The 23,680-nt window shown below is 36.4% G+C and overlaps 1 protein-coding gene across 2 annotated transcripts; it reads right to left on the bottom strand.

Annotated features, from left to right (window-relative positions):
- Positions 1–54: 54 nt before the first annotated feature.
- On the bottom strand, positions 55–22,766 carry LOC116264438 (pantothenate kinase 2). Of its 2 annotated transcripts, XM_031644653.2 has the most exons (23): positions 22,696–22,766; positions 22,167–22,512; positions 18,697–18,909; positions 18,045–18,100; positions 16,754–16,870; positions 16,148–16,267; positions 15,967–16,061; positions 15,787–15,880; positions 13,350–13,481; positions 10,901–11,013; positions 10,255–10,447; positions 9,762–9,973; positions 8,280–8,324; positions 7,819–7,867; positions 6,460–6,542; positions 4,867–4,983; positions 4,564–4,627; positions 4,297–4,443; positions 3,989–4,147; positions 3,518–3,601; positions 3,138–3,335; positions 509–580; positions 55–401 (listed from the first exon to the last, which is right to left on the bottom strand). In XM_031644653.2, the coding sequence occupies exons 2-23, from the start codon at positions 22,462–22,464 to the stop codon at positions 312–314; spliced, it is 2,751 nt and encodes a 916-aa protein (XP_031500513.1). In that variant the 5' UTR covers positions 22,465–22,512; positions 22,696–22,766; the 3' UTR covers positions 55–311. The 2 variants fall into 2 exon arrangements, with proteins under 2 accessions (XP_031500513.1, XP_031500514.1); XM_031644654.2 differs by lacking the exons at positions 8,280–8,324; positions 22,696–22,766 and having other exon boundaries at positions 22,167–22,591.
- Between the last annotated feature and the right edge of the window lie 914 nt (positions 22,767–23,680).

Genomic DNA, 23,680 nt, shown 5'->3' with positions numbered 1-23,680 from the left:
GTGCACTGCCTGATATGACATAATTTGCATTCATATATGTACCAGCTGCAATCGTGTCCAATAAATTCATATTTCAAAAATGTTTCTGAAACTGCCAGCATAACGGCTATGTACATTGTCCATAGAATGAGCTGCTAGGCAGTAAAATATTTTGTTTATCTGCTGGTTCGGAAACAAGTACTTCTTCTATGACTTCATCTGGATTGTTGGAACCAGTTTTATTGAATTGAATTGGCAAGATGCACTCAACTTGTGAGTAACAGTACTAACAATAACAGATGAACCCTTGCCAGGCTTTGCTGAAACTCTTCTCAACAAGCAGGCTCGTATCGGCATATGCAGTCATATATATTTCCTTTTACAAGACGCTCAGCCAGCCTCTGGTTCTTCAACATCGCAAGCTGTTACAAGTGATGATTACGTCAGTCAATTGACAAAAAATTGATGAAATTTCCGTATACATGAACTTCATGAAAGCAGAAAATAAGGGTTCAATATCTCTTCTCACTTTTAGAGCATCACATTTGAAACGTGCATTGAAGTTGGTATGCAGTGCACGCCCCATACCTTCCAAGATGATCTGCAGTACGGGAAGGCAACAAATCTGAGTTAGACAGTTAGCTTCCAGAACCATACAAAGACAACTAATAAAATAGTTTGAAATGAAGAGAAGCTCAAGTTCTGCTCATCCTCAGTAAGGTGCAGACGTAGGGAAAAAGAAAAAGCATTTTAGTAAACAATGCTAGCCAGGTGCATGCGTCAAGGCCCCCAAAAAGCCCAGTCAGGGTCCTATGTGGGACAAGTTGGAGTCTATTCGAAACTAAAGAAAAGGTAAAAAAATGAGCTTAAAATTCTGAATTAACTTTTAAATTGAGAAATAAGAAAAAAATCCACATGATTTATGACAAGTCATATCTCACCTGTATATGTGTATGCATGTATTTATGTATCTACTATCTATCCATGAAGAAGAAACACTTGGGTGCTTCTCACTCAGGCACCTACCAAGGCATCCTGGGTGCTGAACTATCACTCCCCTGAGTATCACTTTTACACAGCGTAAAGAGCGAGCCTCAATGAACACACTGATACCCAACTTTCACGCCTTATCCTTAGGTTGTACCTCGCAATATTCATTGGACCAAACATATGGAAGAGAAAAAAAAATGCTAGCAAGAGCGGCCCACAGGAACACTAAGATACCCAATTAGCAAGCCCTATTGTTAGGTTTTACCTAGCCATATTCATTGGACCAAACATATGAAAAAAAAATGCTTTATTGTATATAATCGATATATTTGAAGTCAACTCTCAGTAACATGCTTACTCATCAGATTACCTTTACTTCTCAGCCATTTTTCCATTTAGATTTCCTGAAATCTACAGCCTTCCGTTTGATAGAAAATCCATGTAAATGTTCTTACATTTTGTTTCAATTCCCATGCCAAACAATCAAATGCCTATTTCCACCAACAGCCATCACTGGTAACTCATAAAAATTATCCTTTAATCAAATTCATCTTCAAACTTATCAGCCAGATGAATAGGGTCTACCAGAACACTGAGTACCTCCTAGACTTTATTTCTACAGCATTAGGTGACCTATACTCATGGCCATAGCAGCTAATGGGTTTTGACAATACTTGGATGACCTTTGGAACATAATGCATCTTTATGGAAACATCACTATTTTGAGGCAAAAAAGTCTCCATGTGGAGGCATCTGTGGCCCCAAGATAAAACTTCGGTACAACAAAGAAGAAAAGAGACATCATTCGGACAGTAACAAGCCAAATCTCATGTTCGTCCTCATGTTTGAATAAGAGGCTCCACCAACAATTACCATGAAGACTAATTCATTGAACGGTTGATTGACCAAAATCAAACATTATCAACTCACTCTACTTAAACCAGTAATAGAAGGTTTGGCTGCCTATGTAACAACTAAGTGTGGGATTGACTTACCGACAGTCCCGAGTCTAAGAGTTCGGATACTACTGTAACATCATAAGTGTAAGGATTGGCTTCAGAATAGTCCTATATTTAAGAGTTTTAGATATTTGGTTGAGAATTGTTGCTGGTTTCTAGTCTCTTTTGAGCATGAAGTGAGCCAGTCACTACACCAGGCACCCAGGAAAAATTCTGATTTATTTGAGTGCATGTAAAATTGAAACTCTGCAATGAAATGGGCATATAACAGATACGATTTGTTTGTATGCAAGAAATAAGATGTAAATTCCATAACTATTTTGTTGCTACTTTTCCTGAATTGCATCAGGAAAATTTCAAGAACTTACTATGATGAAATCTAGCTGATTCTACTGAACTCAGTCTTTGCTTTCAATGCCACATTTTACACCAAAGGAAATCCAAAGAACAATCCACATAACATACCAAAAATAAGAAGCATGAATTTTCTTGAACTGCCTAGGGTACAGGTCCATGGGTATGCTGAATAAGAGTGACAATAATGGACCATCTTATCCAAACCTATGAGATGGAAGACATTTTTTTTAACAGGACAAAGTTCACATGCTTGAGCAAACGGCTCACAAGTGCCAGTTTCACCAAAAAAGGTTCCTGAGCACCTTTCCCCATGGAAGGAATGTGTCCCAACATGACACCAGCATGTACTTGCATTGTCTGAAAGGACCTTGACAAAAGACAATTTCACGAAGCACCTTCTTCAGCTAAGAATCAACTATTCTCTACCCTGCAGTTCTTTGAGAAGATAGACCTAATCCTTGAATATCAATGGTTACAACTTTTTTAAGGACAAAATCACTGGGAGAAACGAGACTTTTCATCAAACCATTTACATAATAGAAGAATGAAAAAAAGAAATCCAAATGTCGGTCCCAACTTCTTTTGAGATAAGAGCAAAGATAATCGCACTCTGTTAAGCCATTTATGTAGAAAAAAGCGGCAATAAGATCCAGTATCATTCTTCCTAAGGAAATTTCACAAAACAAATGTGGCAACTGGCAAGCTGTTGTGGCTCTTTCTTTCAATAGCAATTGGTCTAATTGGAAATTAATTGCTGCTAAGAAATATAAAAAGCTGTTGTTCAAGGTTGAAGAATAAAAAGGAAATCAGAGAACAATGGACCGTCGAAAAAGAACACGTATTGTATCTTACCAAGTCTGCATCTTTTGCAACAGAGGCAAGTTCTGAGCTAACTTGTCTCAAGTCAATGCACGGACTTCCACAACCATTTTCAACAACCATGAGAGAAGGTAGAGATGATAAACTTTTCCCAGATGTGTCATCAGCTTTTGTCATTGCATCTACTAGAAGCCCCCCAGATTCTGCAGCTTTGCGAAGGATATCACAATGCTGTGTTGTTCAAATAAGAACTCAATTATTATTAAATGCTTGATATTCTTCTATTTGAGTGCACAAAAAAGTGAAAACAAGTCCAATAACAAAAATGTTTAACAAATAACAATTAAGATGAAACATGAGAGAGACGGCATGCATTTGTACAAAATATACTAACTCATGCATATGAATCTAACCTTGGCAGCTTCAGCCACAATTTCAGGTATTTCAATTGCAGTAACATCATTTAGAGCTGGCGAAGAATTTGCAACTAGAACAACCTGCGCAAGAACAAAGCTATTTAATACTAGTGCATAGGCAAACCAGAAACTCTCACAAGAATGATTAAGGTACTGTGATGGACAAAACCATACCTACGCTTTTCTACAGAGCCCAAAGGTCACAATACGTTTTAGTAGTCTGAGAAGGTTTTTACACACACAGACAGGTATATATGTATACAGCATCAAGAATTATTTCACTTGAAGGAAAATCTTTACATAAATACCACAGGAGATGAAGCACATATATATCCCATTGCCATTTAATATGCATTTTTGTGGATTCTTCTGTTTGATTGCATGGCTATATGTATAAAAAGTTCCATTACTGAGAAGTGAAGAAAAGGCACCTTTTATTTTTTTTTATTTCCCTACTATATGGCATACCTCAGTTCCACGCCGTAGCAATTCTCGTGCCAACGGAAGCATCCCTAAAACTATATCAGCACCTGAATTGTCAACAAAGAGCAGAGCTCTTTTGTGTGGTTGGGGTTTTTTCTCTGCAGACCCTAACATTCTTTTTTTGAACAAATCAAAATCATCAACCTGAAATGACAACACACCATCAAAGCTGATTTCACATTTAAGGAGACCCAATTACCAAGGACAAACTATTTAAAAGAAAATCTCAATTCAAGCAGGATAGTAACAGAATTCAAATCCAGAAACATTACACAAAAAAGAAATTAACTCACCCTCCAAGGACGCTGCATCTTATTGCGACTCATTCTGTATATCTCAATAATTGTTCCTTTATGATAGAGGTCAACACAAGCACGTGCTCCCCAGTCAAATATATTGGCTGCAAGAACCCCTTCAATAAGTGCAAGCAACCTTGCCTCCTGTATTGCAGATAATTTCATAACAATGTTTTAAGGAACCTAAGGACTAACCACAATAACTGAAAGATCCCCTTTGTCATAGATCAGCAGGATATACGTGCATGCATGAATGCTACATACCTCATCCATAGAATCAAGTTCCACTAGAAGATCAGGTAAAACAGCCAGAGATGCCTCGTTCTCTCTAAGTCAGCAAAAATCAGAAAATTAAATCTGTAAGAGACAGGGAATCTTTTATTGATACCAATGTCCAATGGAGATACAGTTACTTGAGATTATGCAAGATATGCTGTAATTGTTATTTAAAAAAATGATTAAAACTTGATCAATGAGAATTAAATAAAAAGAAATAAAACACATATGATTTGCAAAAAGAAACTTCGAGAAAAGAGTCTCTTCTTTGTCTGGTGTGATCTTACCCACCTCAGTTTGATGCTTCTATATGCATCTGAGAACTGGAACTCTCTCAGACACTCTTCTCTCAATTCCAATAGGTTTGCAAGGCCCAATTTTCCATATGCAACTGGTTCTTCCCGTAACCTGAATTAAATTTTAGAGCTTAGAACATTTAAAGAAGCTAATGCGAGAAGTTTATTTTTATTTCTTTAAATACAGCTCCTTGTCATGAAACTTTTGAAAGAATTACTTCAATGCTTTGTCATGTAAGTGGGTGCAGAATGTGGATACCTATGTCACACGGGAGAGGGTAAAGGTACAGATGTTGGTGCCAAACATTTTCAAAAAACTTAGGTTCAGGGATACAGCCATGTGTGTGTGCACATATATACTTTCATTTCAGAATTTATATTTTATGAATGTAAAGAATGAATATGTGTTTGTTTGCTCATATTCATTCTTTACATTCATAAAATATAAATTCCTAAACAAAAGTACCCAAAAAATTATGAAATATGAGTAGTCTCCAAGCCATGTCCCATAGATGCACAAGGACCCAGCTGTGTCCAAATGGGTGCAGCACCCTTCCAGGGATGCCCATGTGACAGGTGGATATGGATGCTTGTGCAGCAAAAGCTCAAGGTACTGATTAGATGTGCATACACAGACACTGCTGTCAATATGTTAACAACAAAAAACAAAATTTAGAAAGCGACATGGCAAAAGCATAAAATATGAACTGCCTGAGAATAAGCTAATCAACCTGAATCTGTGGCTAATTTGGCAACAGAAACTCAAGACCAAGTTGCGGAAAAGGTGTACGGGTGCAGCTGACAGCTCTTACCATGGTTGGTGATTGAAGCTGGCAGTCGGAGAAATACCTATAACTGCACCAATACCTGATGCATGGGGGTGCAGCAATCTCCTAAAAAGGTATTGATGGCTATCTTTATTAACATATTGACATCAAATACCCTAGGAGAAATATCAAAATAGCTATAGAAATTTAGTAAAAATTTACAATGATAAAGGCATCACATCTATCACAAATGAATTCCAAATTATTGAATTTTTGAGTCTTTTACATTGTGGAGCCAAATAACTTGGAAGAAACTTGAGAAGTTTAGTAACCTTACCCTGTTTACTGTTTATGTTTCACAAAGAGAATATGATGGACAGTTAGCTACACGGTGCATCAAGGGATCTACTTTTTGGTTAACATAAAAAAATAAAATGATAAAAGGACTTATTTTCTTTTTTCCATTTACAACTAATGCAGATTAAATTCACTAAAATCTTGTGTACAATAGGAACTCAAAATACAGATATTGCAATGCTATTCAGTACTTTCTCCAATTTGCTTTGTATTTGTTTCAAGTTGTGGCAATCCACTTAAGTTCAGTCAAACAAATGCATGCCTATGAAGTTAAGAAACAAAATCTTCCTACAGTTACTTGCTAAATCTGAAAGATCTAGAAGTAATTCTGCCTAAATATCAGGAAAAAGTCAAGTTGAACAGATCTTCCAAAATATTACATTGACAATGAAAATTATCATCATGCACAGATTAATTGACTCCAACAACTAATCAGCTTCCAAGATAAAACATTATCATATTACCTGGCCAAGTGTGCAGAAAATGCACTGGAGAATGCATCACCTCTTCTTTTTGCATCGTCAGTCCCACCTTCACTGGCAATTGCCTACAAGGTCACAATCATTTGGTTCAAACTTCAAAGGTATAACTGTATAAGCAAAAACCGAAAAGTACATATACGTTTTCTGACTGCTTTGAATATTGGATCCAAAACAGAAGACCGATAGAGATAAAAACTAAAAAGGTCCAAGCTCCATATTAACTGAAACCACATAAGAAAACAAATACAATGGGTCCAAACAAAGATCCAGTCTAAATGGATCAATCCTGCATCAATTACTCGCAACAGCAAATAGTATGGACCTGAACCCAACCCAGATTCAAGTACTTTTTAGCAATATTAGAGAGAAAAATAACAAGAAATTAATTTGTGATGCACGTAGGAAAAGTGTACTACCATAGACATCACAATGTCACTGTTAAGACTTCTAAGCTTAGGTAGTAGGTCACTGAGTAACTCCTTTAGCTTGCATGATAGGGCATGGATGTGAACATGTGTATCTGAATGATAGTAAATGTATGTGTGTGCAGACACACACACGCATACACAGAGAAAGGGAGAGAACATTGTGCATATTTAAGTGCACTACACACTCACTGAAAAGTAGTATTTGCATGTTTTCATTGCCAAACTATCCATCCTTTTTTTTCCTTCAACCACTTCATTTTCTCTTTGCTTCTCTTTCTCTGTTGATGAATGATAAACATGGCACTATCATCCCCCAAAACATGACTCCTCTAGCTATCAGCTATGTTATGTGGTCTCCAATCATGAAGCATCACAAACAATAGATAAAAAGCACACACTTTGACTAACCAAAGTTGTGGAAAGGAGAAAAAAAAATTGGACAGAGATGAGAAAGCTAAAGAGATTGCTGACCATGAAGCCTAGTTGGATGTCACAGTTATTTACCCTTTTCACTTTTTTTCTTTCTTAATTTATGGTCACGACTCATGATCTTATCATTCGCTTTCAGTGTTTCTGTAGAGAATTGTTAACTTATCACTGAATTTCACACACCTGTATTTCTCTTGATAATCTCTATAACAAAAAATAGAAAAACAATACATTGTTTTAGTGACATGTATGATAAAACAAAGTATATTATTTTCCATTAAAGTGCATGTTCTATTTTACTTATCCATGCATATCCACTATTAGTTCCATTTTGACATAGCCGCTATAGGTGGACAAATGAAGCAGAAATTTCATCATTCAACCGAGCATGAAATATTCTATCATTCTATGTATAACACCCTTAATAACCACTAAATGTCTGCAATCCATTAAATCTTCCTGAAGCTCATGAGATCAATTCTACCTTATCAACAAGGTCAGGTAAATGCTCTGACAAGACATTCAACCAATATCTACAAGAGAAAAAGAAATAAGTAAAGACCAAGTATTGTTTATGCATCCACCAAATAAAATGTATGCCCAATCCCTTCCCTCCATTTCTCACCGAAAAGGGAAAAAAAAAAGACAATGTGCATGTGCGTGAGAATGCGTGTGCAAGCCCCATCTACGAAGGCCAACCCCAGGCCATCTGAACAAATGGATTAAATACAGAAGTCTCCTCAAGAAAAAAATCTTTCAGCGGTTGTAACTGCTAACTGGGGCCCTTTCTGTAAGATATTCATTGGCTAAATAGTGCATGGATGTGATTCTGAAGTCCAAATTCCCTAATATGCAAAATGTGACCTTAATGGTTCATTTGTGTATGTATAATCAACGTAAAACAATTGAAACCTTTAGATAACAGGAAAAAAATGAGTCACTTACGCAAGTTCATTATGCTCAGAAAGGTCAACAGTGTTCGGTTCATACCTGTGGAAAATTTTCCAGCAATATAAGTAACAGCCTTTGCTGCTCAGATATACGAAGCAGTTAATGCAGCAAAAGGACAAATTGCAACAACATGAACACACAGCAAACAGCTCATAAATTTGCTTGATAACAATTTTATGCCATATAGAACTGTTTATAGTTACAAGAAAAGGACATAGAAATAGCAAACAACAACACGGCTTCACAAATGATAAGACAAGGATGTTTTTAACTAATGAATATATCTGAAGACATCTCAAAGCAATAAACAACAGAAAGCAACTCTGAAATTGGTGATCAAACAGTTCTTTAAATCTTGGAATATACTTAGGGGTGTTTGGATGACAAGCTAAAACCAGGTTTTGGGAGATAAAACCTGGTTTTGCCCCAAAACACCATTTCAAGAATGTTTGGATGATATTCAAACTTGGCTTTGTCAAAACCCAGCTTTCGCAAAGCCTGGTTTTCATAAAGGGCCTGAAAAACCTGCCCCCTCCCAAGTTTTTCAGGCAAAACTGATTTTTGCCTCTAAGTCAAGTTTTTCACTTGTCATCCAAACCAATTTTACAAAACTGGTTTTTTAACCAGGTTTTCACAAAACTAATTTTTGTGGGTGTCATCCAAACACTCCCTTTTACATTCTCCAGCAATTCATCCATTCCAAGTTTTATGCTACTGGTTTATTTAGTATCTAACACTGCCACGTCAAGCAGAGGAATGTCCAAAAACAATCTCTCCCTCTCTTTCTTATATATATATATATATATATATATAGAGAGAGAGAGAGAGAGAGAGAGGGACAGAGGAATTGGTAAATACCAGACCACTTAAGAGACAAAACCAAACTCATTAAAATTAATCATTTAATTTTTTTTTTTGCAATCTAACCATACAGATGTGATATTAAGAGCAAGTTGATGAGAAACATGTATTAAGTTAGCCATTTTCTTACTTTCATAATGCTTTTTTAATAATCAGAAGATGAATGGCTCTTATAATGTCAATATTTTGATAGTAGAAAAATCACATTTTTTACAAAAAGTAATTTGAATTAAATTTAAAGCATGATTTATATTGAATTAGTGTTTATAAACACATTCAGATGTTCGCATTTTGTTTAAATTTTTGAACATAAATTTAAGGGGTCTGGTTTTTGTCTCTTACCTAAGTTGTCATATATATATATATATATATATATATATATAAGTGAATAATCTACCATGTATTTTTTATTTGACATTTGACTATGACATGAAGCGCAGAACTGATTTGAGAATTTCCATTAGACTTTGGGAGAAGGCAGTACAGAGGTAACAACAGTTCTGAAAGCAAGGTAGAATACTTCTTTTTATGAACCATTTGCAAGTGAAAGAAGAATACATTATAGTCACAAACTATAAAGGATTGCCAACATGGACCAATTGTAAGTTAGCATACTTCTTTGGATCTGCCAAAAGGGGAAACACCTCCAGTGATGGAACAAGATGTAGTACACCAACATTAAGAGCAGCACTTGAATCAGACCGCAAAGTATCACCCCTGGAATATGGTCTCTCAAAGCCACCGAGTCCTGTGGTACCAGGTGGAGTCATTGGAACAGGGGCAGTAATTTCAGTACCCTTCTGCACGAACTTCTCTAACCAAGATATCTGAACAGGGTATTATGACATTCAAGTTCATGCCAGAAAAAAAAAGATACATTAGAATACATTGATAAAGAACTAAATAACAGATCCTAATAAAATACTATCAGTTCCTCAGTAGCTGAATGAACAAGCCCAGAAGAAAGTACACAAAAACTTAAGCACCAAACAAAAATTTGCTGAGACGCTGATCAACTACATAACACATACATGTTGTTCCCCAAGATGCAAGTGAAGGACAATATATGAAACTAAAAGTTTCTTACAACTTTGTCTGATTTACTCACCTTTTCATTTAGATCTACAAGAGGTGGAACATGTGTCTTTACTCCAACATAAGGAGTACCTGTTGGAAACCTTTCCACAAATTGATGTGCCATCAAATCATCAAGACCATGCTTATCGTAGCTTAGAAATGCACCCAAAGCACCCAAAAATCCTTCATGGCGTAAAAACATTGCTTGGGCCTCACCTTTTGACCTAATATGTTGGTTGAAGTTAAATTTCAAATGAACGTAAAGATATGCCAAGCAGCAAAAGTACAAGTTAAAAAACAACTTATGAAAGGATTCATTTGGCTTAAGTTAATTAACACTGTATCACATAGGTGGGCACTGACCAGTGGGTGTGAAGTGCGAACGCATAAAAAATTTGAGTGCAGGGACATGGTTGTGTGCATGGGTATGTTTGTATCAACAAAAAAAAAAAGAAAAAAATTAAGCACACAAATACATACATGCATAAAATATAAACTATTAAAAAAATACCAAAATAGACCAAAAGTACAAAATATGATTTTGCCATGTTTAAGTCATGTCCAGCTGTGTGAACTTGGGTGTGACACCCTTCCAGCCAAGTCCGTGTGACATAAACTAGCAATATACATACTTCAAGAAGTTCCAAAAACTTAAGTGGTCAGGCTTAAAGAATTACCAGAAATGAACTGCAAAAGAAATTGTGTCCATAGTGTAAGCATGGCCTCGTATAAAGAAACCGCCAAAGAAGATTCGCTTGATCCCATAGCGCAGTGCAAATAAGTGTGAAATCTAGGGAACAGAACATAAAGAACAAGAAGTTCAACGACACAGTCGGAATAAAAATGAAAAATGCCTTAGCTAAAATAATAACTCAAGCAACCAATTCAAAACAATCAAGCACATAGATATATATATATATATATAGAGAGAGAGAGAGAGTCAATAAGTGTAAGCAACACAATGACTCAGAATCAAGAACCATCCACCATCCAAGATTGCAGAAGTAGGAAGGTTTGGGCGTGGGTGATGACACCAAAAGTACGCTTGTTTCTCTTTCTTGCCTTTTTCATTAGTCAAAGAGATCTTGGAGAACGCTTTCGAGACAATTTTGTAGAACCAAGGCATACGGCATCACTAAAAGCCATCGTGATTGGTTTCTATATGAGTGGTGAACATGTAAAGGACTCCCATAAGCAGCATCCACTCGTGAGTCATGACTGAGAGTATCCCTTGGCATCCCTACCAGCAGGAGCACATTTCAAGCCTGATCGTATAAGCATTGACCCACACTGGGTTTTTCCATTCCATTCCAGATTCTTGTGGAAACAGCATACTCATTTTTTATGTTGAGCCATGTGGTGGTTCCTTTTTCTACAGAACAAACTCCTAAAGAGACAAATCTTCAGTTGATGAATGAGCTTTAATGTCTTGCTGCGAAAATCCTGCTCCTTCAGGGCTTTTCAGCTATAAAATCACCAAATCCAATAACAGATAGTCCCACCTACACAAAGCACAAGCCCAGGCGCCACATATGTATCCCCAAAAAACATACTTTGGGTGCATTTCCTTCCAAAGCAGGAAGGTGGCTATGTTTTGCAAACACTAAATGAAAGTTAAATATAAAATGCATGTGTTTATGCCATTTTTGTGTCTCTGCATTGCTACAATGAGCCAAATGAGCATTTTTATATTCTCATTACTTTATACTCTTCTCAAATTTCTCTCCACGTACTTTCTTGGTGCTGTTCATAGTTCATACTCAAAAGTAAATTTAGACAAATTCATAATGAGACTCAACAGACAAGAAGAAGGAATAGGGAAAGCAAGAACTGCTAGCCAGAGTCCCAAACTAAACAAAGGGTAGATCAATTATATACTTGGAGGATTAAACTGACTCTCATCATCTGAACCTCAGCAGTCCCTCTCCTTTCACAATTTCCCACCTATGATGCAGTAATAATAATGTCCTTTGAGACACTGCAATGCTATAAAGATGCCTGGTAGTCGGTGCAAGTATCTTATGTCTTAAGTCTTAACTACGAAATGGAAACGGCTTACAAAAAATTTGAGCAGTAACAGGAAAAATTATGCATATAGAGAATGGAAAAATAACAGAAATTTTTGTAGAATCACCATGGAAGAAAAAAAATTAAAATATAAAAATGCTGATCATCAAAGATTGTAACCAGGAACATGTCATGAAATTCGTGACTTTAGAATATTTATCAGGATCCAGATACACGCCCTCCCCAGAAGCACATGAAAAGTAACACAATGGTGGATTCTTTTCAAGGCTTGACGTGCTTTGCAAATTGGACTAACAAGGAATGTATTTATAACTTCTATTTTTCTTAAAGGTCACAGCCTTCCCCAAGACCAAATATCTTTCCTTTGAACTTGAAACAATTAAATTGATCATTATTGCCAGGATAATCATTAAATTACTGCACGTGTGCAATGGTCAGCAGTTATACATGCCTTGCATTTGTATTTGCTGTCCTATCCTCTTGGTGAATCCTTTAACAAAATCAAATTTTATATCACAAAGTTTTCCCAAGATGGTGGAGATCCATGTTCCAAAATGAGAACATAAATTGAACACTGTTCTGAACCATGTTTGTTCTTCCATTACTGACTATCCTAGCAGTTAGATTATCTATAGCAAACAACAAATGATGACAAAATAAGTTCTCTTATTACTGTTTCTATGTCACCTTAAAGTACAGTGGGTTACATAAAGAATGAATTTCGAAACGTTCACTAGTCATAGGGAATAATCATCACATCCGTTCATCCAAAGGAGTACTAGCATATTTATTCAGGTAATTATCCAGAAAATGATCTTTCTCACAGGGTTGAATGATGATAGGAAATTGATCTATATGTTGGTCTTTGGTTCCTTATGATGATCTCTAATGCTGGACTTGGATTTTTTCTTTTTTCACTTAATTAGCTTTTTATGAACAATGCAAGACTTAATTATTTCCAAAAAAGAAAAAGCAAATACTGGGTTTTCATTTGTAAAACATTCATCAGCATAAACAATTGTAGCAAAAAATTATCATCTAGAAACAACAGCTAAATCTCAGACATGGAAATCAGATAATTTGCAGGAAATTTATTACCTGGCCAATGTTATACGAAATCATACGCAATAAAGAAAGAGAAATGTCCTCAGGTCTATAGTCGGAGAGCTCTTTATTTTCAGAAATTGCCCTCCCAAAGCTAGAAGCTATTGTTGATGCAGAAAGACCAATCTGAGACACAATGTATACATAAACTTGAATGAACAACAATAAGCATTAACAGCCCTCATTTAGCCAATATAAACTTAATCAAAGGACAACAAAATTAACAAATTTATCACGTAGTGAAAAAAAAACTGCAACACCCAGTAAGAACCATCTACATTATAGATCTTCTCATCTCAAGATCGCACTTCACACAAGGTCAGTGCAGGAAGCAGCACCCAACTGCATTCATTGAGCCACGTGCCACACTTAAGCTGCATCCGCACCCACATCGTGTTGACATAGGTGCAATACTTGTTTCGGCGTGTCTATGTTTATCTACATACACATATATGTATGTATAGGGGTGTTTTACCTCTTGGCTGCTTTGGGCCGAGCGCAACAACCGAGTTCTTTATGATTTAACAAAAAAATAATGGCAGCAGCATCAAACATCCACCCAATGCTTCTATCGCGAGAGAGGAGGACTGCTGGGGCCTCCCCGCATCTCATTGATGCGCCAATGGTGACCCACTGGTCACCAGTGAGAGGAGGGACAGCTGCCGGCAATGGGGAAGGCGCCCACTTTCCTCTCATTAAAAAGATTTGGATTGCAATTTTTTTTTAATGGAGGGGAACCAGTCAACGGGTGGAGGCCGACATGCGTGGGGAGGCCGACGGCCTCTACCCCCATTATCGTCTTTTCCTTTTTGTTTTTTAAATTTTAAATGAATGGTGGGTCGTCCATTTGGGTGGCCCACACCAACTGAGCAAATATTCAGCTATGGTATGCCTCCTTGCGAGTGTCCCATCCTGTAGTCGGACGCTCACATTTTTTTATTTCTCATTCATTGCGGGGAGCCGATCGGTCCCTTCATCCTCCTCTCAGAAGGGACAGGGGTGGTTGTTGCCTCCCCTCAACCGTGTTTGGGAAGGCCCAGCAGGACCACCAACGAATCTCGTTGAGGCATCCCCGACAGCAATGGTGGGGTCAACGCAGTTTAATACCCAAAAAAGGACATTTGTGACGATGTAATATTGATATGTTACACCCCTAAAAGTTGGCAAAACCATATCACACTTAGATTGACTGATTATTGGGTCACATGACACAAAGTTGACTCAGCAACTTGCTTAGGATAAGTCATAAACTTTTATAGTTATTTTTACTACAAAATGATGAAGAAGCTGAACCTATCTATAAAATAACAACTAACAAGTAGATACAATCAAGTAACTGCAGTTTATGAAGACAATTAGAAGATAATTAAAACTAATTGACATTCATTATATTAGTTTATTTCTTATAAACAACTACCATTTTTTAGTGATATTGACTAGCAGTTAGAACTGGTGCTGGATGAAATAGTCTAGCATTGAGTAATTATGACCCAATTCAACTGAGAGTCCTCTAAAATTTGGTTGCATTTGCGTCAGTACTTGACTCTTGATACACGAGTCAATTTGATCGGTTTGCTAACCATGTCTGACATCAGTTTCAGGGTGTAACTGTATTGCATCTTCTATAACGTGACATATGCTTTGTATTTTATATTAGGGTGTGATAAGAGGTGTATCCCATGTTACACCTTCAAATAATAAAAAATGATGAAAAGTTTTATTTTGAACTTACGTTATATAAATTCCTGGCTGAATATTGACTTTATCAGCATTACTACACGTTTAAATAAAAAACTAAAATTTAAGACTGATTTTGTGCAACAAAATTAGGGTTTTCATGGTTTTTCAAATAAGAGTCTATGTCTATCCTCCAAAATAAAAAAATCCAGTTTTATGACCATTAAGTTGATTCAGGACTCCAAGTGGTAAGTGAGATAAAATGGAACTAATTTTTTGATACCCATTTAAGTAAATCTAAGTCAACGATTTTAAACTTTAGTTATTTCATGATGGAAAAAATGCATGTCACAGCTAGTATATACTTGTTTCTTTTATGATTATATAATGCATGTTTTTAATTAAAAGCCTTTTCCCTATTTTTTGTTATTTTAAAATTTTTGCAGAACTTTTGACATTAAAAAATAATTTGTTATCTTTTATGCTACATGATGCTAAATATCTCACTTTAGGCCTGACCAATATGGGCTACATAACGCGTTTTACAATGACTAAGATCCACTCAAGCACTCAAAATTCACACTTTAACTGCAGATAAGGATTAACATATAAAGTATAAAGAACCATGACAGTCAATGAAAAGATCTCATCAACAACAACAACGTATTTGTAATATGAAATACCAGCACAGGAACTATGAATCCATTCCCCAACTGATGCATCAAAGATATACAACTCTAGCAAATAATCAGACCTTGGAGTAATCCATTCCTCCATATATATCTCCAACAAGCATATCTACTGCACTATTGTCACCCTTCTGGCTTAGCTCCAGTATTTCATCAAAACTGGAAATAGAAAAGGCTGTAACCATTTGATGAAAATGACATATAAATCAGATAGTGAACAAAAATGCCCCAACGTTATGAACCACCTCTTGCACTTCGTTAAAAGCCTCCCCAGTCCCCAAAAAGTACCACCTCCAAGACTTGTTCCACTGACACGCTGAAACTTCCCATCTCCATCAACCTGCAGATAGTTCAAAAAGTATGACCAACTATAGCATGGAAACAACAGAAGAAACTCTGGGACCACACATACATGTGGTGCATTACCTTGATCATGCTAACACCAGATCCAACATTTACAAGAAGATAGGGGAACAAGTCATTCTGATCAATTTGCACAAATTCCTTCTGGCCCTCCATGTGGGTGAAAGCTTCATGGCGGACAGACTGCAAGTCCATGGAAAAATTGATGAGAAGACAACGAGCTTTAGTATCACAAAGTTTTCATGCTTGAAGCATGGTGCACATAGAAAAATAGAATATGTGCATTTGTAGTTTTTTTCCCTTTTCTCTGTGTGTGTATACATTCCTACATGTAACTAATTATGATATTTTGGTGGATGCTTGATGGCTAAAATGTACATCTTATGCCCCCTCAATAGGTCTTACAATGAGTGAAGAGGTTACATGATCAATTAAATTTATATGAAGATAGAGCAAAGGAACTTTTGGTGCAAGTTAAATGCTAAAAAAGGGTTAGGCTCTAGCTGCTTAATAAGAGCTTCCATTTCACTACTGCATAAAGAAGCAGAAGCCCCAGGTATGCAAACAACAACTTGATGTCCTTTTTTTTTATTAAAAATAGAGACTATGTATTATGACTTACTTGGTCTAAACATATTTCTAAAAGATTATTTGACATGGGCTACACACCTTAAGAAGAAAATTTGCTCCAGCGACAAGACAATCCATTTCATCTTCCTTCTCAAGTGTAACACCAAGTCTCTCTTTGAAGACATCTGCAAATTTATATGCACCACCACCTGTAGCCTTGTCAACAATTTCAAAAAAGAATTAATGGATAACTATAGAAGCTTGAGTAACAGTTCTGTATGGTCAAAGATAACAGCTTCTCAGAGGAAAAATAGAATTTTTAAGAATATTTGTTTATAAGAAGAATAAGACAGAACCTGAAGTATTTAAGGAAAACTCATGCTCTCACAATTTCTTTAGTATGCTCACTGTATTGTGTCTCTAAAAAAAGGAAAAAAAATGAAAATCTAAAAGCATAAAAGGTTCCATTTGTGTGGAACACATTTTTCTGAACACTGATTCATCTCAACCTAGGTCAATGAGTTTCTTATAAAATGCAATAGTCAACTTTATATGTTCCAGGCTTCCAGCCTTCCAGGCACTAAGAGCACATTCTATAGTAAGATGGTCCAACATTATTGTTATTTTCAAGAAAAGCAAAAAAGAATTGAATATGGTGGTGAATAACCAATTAACCATCAAGAAACATTAAAAATTGAGCCGAAGTAGGTACTTTAACTGTCATAGAACAGTCATCTGATTTAAACGTTTAAACAAGAAGGACCATACTTCAACGTTGTAAACAAGTGTTTTACATCATATCACAACATATAATTGTCCAATGACAAATGAGAATTGAAAATATGTATAATTATATTATTGACATCATAATTATCATCAATTCATATGATACTCCTCACCTTCCTCATCTTCATCTTCCCTCAAGTCGACAATTATTGACAATTTCTCCATCAAATCAATCATTTATTGGCATTTCTCTCCAAAACCATCAGAAACTTTCCACTCAAAGCTAGTAGAAACGTTAAAAATGAAGGGGGAGAGGCGATTTTAAAAAGAAAATCAATATAAAGGGACGTTGCCCTGTTTGTCAAAATTTGTCTGGTACCATACAATATGGCCAATACACCTATGATACACAAGGACAATGTGAATCATAGGTGCATCGTATAGGTCAAGCTGACTTATAAAAAACATATTTATGATCAAACGATACGGATAACACTGTCATACTTGTTTTGAAGCCACACATGAACGCAGACATTTATGCATGATTTGGTTCAAAAAAACTTATCTCCATCAACTTGAGAAAAAACAACCAAATATATGTTACAACTTAGAAAAGTAGCTAATCAGACAATTCACCTAATAAAGCTCGGAAAGCACGAGTTACCTTAATCGTAGCCTCTTCAAACAAACTTTCATTCTTACATGATGGTGAGTCTATGCCTAAAAGCAAAACCAAATCACAAAGCTCAGTAAAGTACAGCCATAAAGAGTGCCAATTAACCATACAACACAAGACAAAGACATTTAGATAGACAACATTGAAAAGGCAGATAATATTGAAGTTCCTTGATGTAAGACCCAAAGGTTAAACGTAGTAACATTTGGCAGATCCAGAATTTTCCACAGAAATTTTTGGCGCTTTTATTCTCCTAAAAATAAAAGATATTCATTCCTTTGATAAGCCATCAATTATGGTTGGTCTACACATGGTCAAAACCTTGTCATACATGCATCAGGTTTGGGCCAGATCTGAAAATGACTTGTCTTTCACTACAGAAGTTAAAACAGACTTGAATTTCACTCGCATCAAACAAAATCTGGCCAAACTCACCGACCTGGAGCCACTCCTACCTTTCATCCATGGTGTAAGTCCAGATTTTTCAATAGAACAAAAAGAAACACAACTTCACAATATAAAGTACTAAAAATTTCTACTCCAACAGACATCCAAAAACGCCTAGAATTAGAAACAGAAAATCTGGCCATGTTCTGTATATATATATATATATATACATAGAAGTTAGTAATACACATACCACCATGGTGAAGCTGCTTGGAGTTAATGAAGTCCAAGCAATCATTCAGGTTGCCTGTCTCAAACTTCACAAAATGAAGCCGACCTCCAAGAATGGGATAACTTCTCTTGTGTCCAATAGGAACCAGTGCTCTGTGTTTAAGACGTCTCCTCCTCTTGTCATCAGTTTGGATGTCCTCGTGTCTTGAGAAGTACACCAACTTTATCAAAGACCCTAAGAAGATAACACTTTATCATCTCATACCCTCTGTAAGTGGGCACTTAACTAACATGGTGAGACATCAGATGGAAGACAACCACACTGCCGGTTATTAGTTTCTTGACATGTAAATAATAGAGTAAATAAATTTCAATATGCCATCTTTTTCCAGAACTGGATCTACAGATGCACAATGCCACAACTTTAAGTCTTGACAAATCAGGAATTATGGAGACGAGTAAGAGAAATGATTCAGACAACAGTCAAGTCAAACACAAATATGAGTTATGAGAACAAACTAAGAAATAAATGGAGTGAAATAAAACGTGTAAGCTAGAAATGGCATAAATGTGTAAACAACTGAAAACCATATGATTTAAGCTCGACTATGTTACAAACTAAAGTGAATAGTTAGAATGTGACTCAGCAAAACAGAGTAGGTAAAACAAACCTATTAGTCTATTGCATGTTTGTAAGTTGTAATGTTGCCACTGATAGGTTATTTGAGGTGAAGCATAATTTTCTAGAAGTACAGTCTTACAAGAGACACAAGTTTAGATTGATAAACCTAATCTCTTTTTTTTTCTTCTCAATCTCTTCTGTAGTTGATCCTTCCTCCTATTTCTTGCCTTCTTTTCCTCTCAAACCCTCATGTAGTTGCTCAATTTATGAACTTGAGTACCAAACTGATTCTGTGAGGGAAAAGAACCTAGCCTACATATTTCATATTTGGCTTTCCATAGTTTTCAATTGAATTAAAAACGTGCTGCTTCAATTTCTTTCTTAACTTCTTGTATCATGATCCTGGTAACAAACTTCAATCACAGTAATCTGTTTCCATTTTAAATAGGGTAGCACTTAATTATTTATTTCATTGCCAGGAGTTCCCAATGGAAGTCTAGTGTCTCTATAGACTGACATTACATCTTCAATTCTTTATTGACTTATTTTATTATCTACTCATATATTATACATTTCTATTGTGCAGTGTATACTGTATATGCTTCATAGTCGTATAGCATTTGGTATTGTAATGCTCTTTTCTGAAGAAAGTATAAATTTGACTAGGAACAGCCAAAAAGGTGGATGTGGCATCAGAAAAGCAACACAAAATAACATGAAAAAGGTTAACAGAACAAACTGAAATAGTGCTCCAAAGGTTTTATCTGCACAACAAAGTTCAGGTGACTCTTAACAGTAAAGGGTAAAATGTTTTTTTCAAAAGATGTACACTTTGACTCCATGACATGGCTACATGGGATTGCACCACGTACACACTCCGGTACGTGGGTAAGCGGAAGCGGGTACGGCTAAGCTACTGGGTATGGGTTGGATCAGGTCTGGGTCAGACCCGATACGAACCATGAAAATCTTTCATTTTAACTTACAAAACACAAGCCAAGTTCTGAAGCAGAGCTCGACCTACCTGCGTTTTCTTCAACCCGCATCTGCAGCAGCAATGACTGGCAGCAGCGATGATGTCCGGTCCGGCGGCAGCCAGGTAAGTGTTTTTTTTTTTTTTCGCTATTACAACTTAAGGTTACATTTTCTTGGTTTGGGGATTTTCGTTTTTTTTTATTTGGGGATGTTTTGAAGATTGAACTGTAAATCTTTCCATTTTTTTCATGTTTTGTTTGATTTAACGTGTTTAATGTTTACCTATTGCTGGCTATTTTGGCAGTTATCTATCACTTGCCATTTACATGTTTAATGTTTATCTGTTGCTGGCTATTTTGGGACGTCAATGTTGAGGACTTTAACTTAAAAGAAGACACACTTAAAGCTGTTAATTCAAGATTCGAAAACCTTATATTCCATCAACATCTTCTAATGTGTTGAGGCAGTGGATGAAGAGGAGGACGAGATGGGCATTGACTTGGAATAGCTAGGATCATAGAATGATGATATGATAGTGTTCTTATGATAAACAATGTTTTGTTTGTGATAAACAATGTTTTGTTTGTGACTTTTTTATGGAATTACAAGTATGAACTACTAATGTCTTTTTTTTTTCATTTTATCAGTTTTAGGAATTCAAAAATTTGTCGTACCCACAATTTTCAAAGTTGCCATGTCCGAACCCATACCGGCGTACCCGTCCGTACACACACCCCTGTGACATAGCTTTGACTTTGTTGTGGAAAGGCTAAACTATACCATGCATTGCCACAGTGAAATCATTTCCATTGTCCCCAGTTAGCCATATTATGGATGAACCTTTTTACATTGTGAATGAGTTGATACAACTGCAATTATCAATCCAAACAGGCTAGATCGAAAAACCATTAACTTTTCTTCATCAACTGAATAGATGAAAACCTGAAAGATTCTAATATGGACACTAAGGCTGATTCTGTTGGAAATTGACTGGACGACCCATGGTATCATGTTGACGAAAAAACCAAGGGTTCTTCTAATTATCTTCTAGTTACATAAAACGCTACATTATAGAGACTAGAAAGAAGGTAGATATTCCATGACCTAGAAGAGATCAGGTCAGGTTGTCCATGGAGGTAATTTAGAGGGGAATGTGAATCTCTTCAGAGACCCTAACATCGATCTGATGCTGTTATCAACTAAGAAATGCAGATTATCCAAGGGCATCCCTACCTAGTCAACTTTTCATGAGCTTCCGGAAGTTCAAGAAAGTCTAATTTCCATAGTGAAACACCAAAAAGTTCCGTTACTTGGGAATGACTGAGTGCAAAATTTCCATGAAAAAAGAAAGCAAAATTTCCATGAAAAAAGAAATTAAGGAAACTCTTAGCAAGATGCACCTGCTGAAACAGCTAAACAGATAACTCTGAAAGCATCTCTACAAAACGGATGAAGATCATAGGACAACAATTTTAGTAATAGCAGATTGCCTATAGTCACCATCCAATCTTTTTTTTGGATCTAAAAAACAGAACCAAACGAACTCCCTGAACAAATAGAATGCCAACCATTCCAATAAATCGGAGTAGCACCCAATTCCTACATAATATAGCTTAAAAACACCACCAATCTAAATAATAACAGATTCCATAACGCAACAGCAAAACCAATGAGTTCCCGTAACACCTGTGTCGACATTAAAAAGAAAAGATAGTTGGCAAACCAAAATTTTCCAAAGAAACTGACAAAAGATCACAAACTGCCACAACAATGGCACAAACAACAACCATCCACTTACCAAACAAAACGGAAAAAAATGGGTATCTCGATCCCCACTCCCCAAAAAAAAAAAAAAAAGACAACAAGGGAAGAGACAAGAGCACGATAAAACCCACCTCCAATGTCCAAAGCAAGGTGGGAGATATCATCAGACTGGTTGGGCAACAATATGGTCGGGTTTCTTCCTTCAAAATTCTCCTGAATGGCTGCGCCACTCAGGTCAAGCTGAGGCCTTGACCCAGACCTGTGGATAGAACCACCCCCACCCTGCACCACCATCACCCCCGCGGTCTCCTCCTCTGCTTCTGGACCAGACAAGGCTTCTATGGGAACACCGCCCAAGTTGGGGGGTCTTGACGTTAAACGGGGGGATGTGTGGGGGTTGGTTGGTGAGTTTCTTGGTGTGGTCATCATCCACTGCTGTTGAACGACAGAGGCACGAGCCGCAATCGCAGGGGTAATCTGCCAAAAGAAGCAGAGTAGGAAGGAATGAAAATAAATTCTAAAATACTATTAATCTGGCAGCTCAATCCCCATAATAGATAATTTTAATCTTCACATCCAAAGTGATGTTGGATATAAGAAAAGATAATTGCATGACATTGAGCAACTTGTGCTTCGTGTTTGCTTTTGCATCGGCCTAACCTTTTGAGCGGCGACTCGGGTCTTTTTTTGGTTCTTGCAATGTTTTCCGCTAGAATGAAGAAACAAGTAAATGGTAGGAAATGTTCCTTTTAAAAGAAGAAAAAACTATCCAAAATACTAGCAAGAAAAATTATCTCATTTTCCAAAATTTAATTAAAAAAAAGCAAGTAGGACAACAATAATGTAAGAAAGGGTCAAGAATGTATAAAAGCTGTCACCTACTCCGCCCCAACTTGCAACCTTTCAATATAAATTTTTATTACTTGTGTCACACAAAAAGAAAGAGAGAGAAAGGACAAAGTGGATTCACTTGACGTCCACGATGACATCTACCTGTAAACCCAAGATCAATGCTCTTCAATACCATCAAAATAACACCCTTTAATATTGGAGCTGAAAACATGACTACCAAATGCTATAGAAAGATAATAGGATGTATATAAAGACAATTGAATATAAAGCTGACCTACGATATAGTTTCGCACTACCATCCTTAGGGAACGGACAGTTTTCCTGGTTAGATGATATCTTATAGATGTATTTAGTGTGTTTACTCCTTGTGGTATGTGCAAATTATTGGTTCATGTTTAAACTAAAGATGTGATTCTAATGCTTGGAGCATATTAGATAATTTTGAGCTAATCTTCGAACGCCTCGTACGCTACTTTAAAGTATCCGTTGATAGTAAATTATTACTAAATAAAAGAAAAATCAGAACATGCCCATGTGGTCAAGTTCCCAAGAAGAAAAGTGAGAAGGTACCAAAACATGATTTTGAAAATAAATACTTTTGAGCTAGTTTTTGAAATATCAAGCACCATTTTATTTACTTAAACAAATGATCCAATTGAATTCCTACCATGCAAATCAACTAGCTAACATGCACCCATGTCTTCAAATTCGAAAAAGACAAGTGGAAAAACTGAATAAATATGTTTTCCAGATATGACCTTCCCTTGCACTTTTTTTTTAAAAATTTTTTGTA

The sequence above is a fragment of the Nymphaea colorata genome, chromosome 11 (assembly GCF_008831285.2).
Source record: "Nymphaea colorata isolate Beijing-Zhang1983 chromosome 11, ASM883128v2, whole genome shotgun sequence".
In the NCBI taxonomy this organism is placed as follows: domain Eukaryota; kingdom Viridiplantae; phylum Streptophyta; class Magnoliopsida; order Nymphaeales; family Nymphaeaceae; genus Nymphaea; species Nymphaea colorata.
Note: the sequence above shows the minus strand (reverse complement) of the source record. Positions and strands in the feature narration are given on the sequence as shown.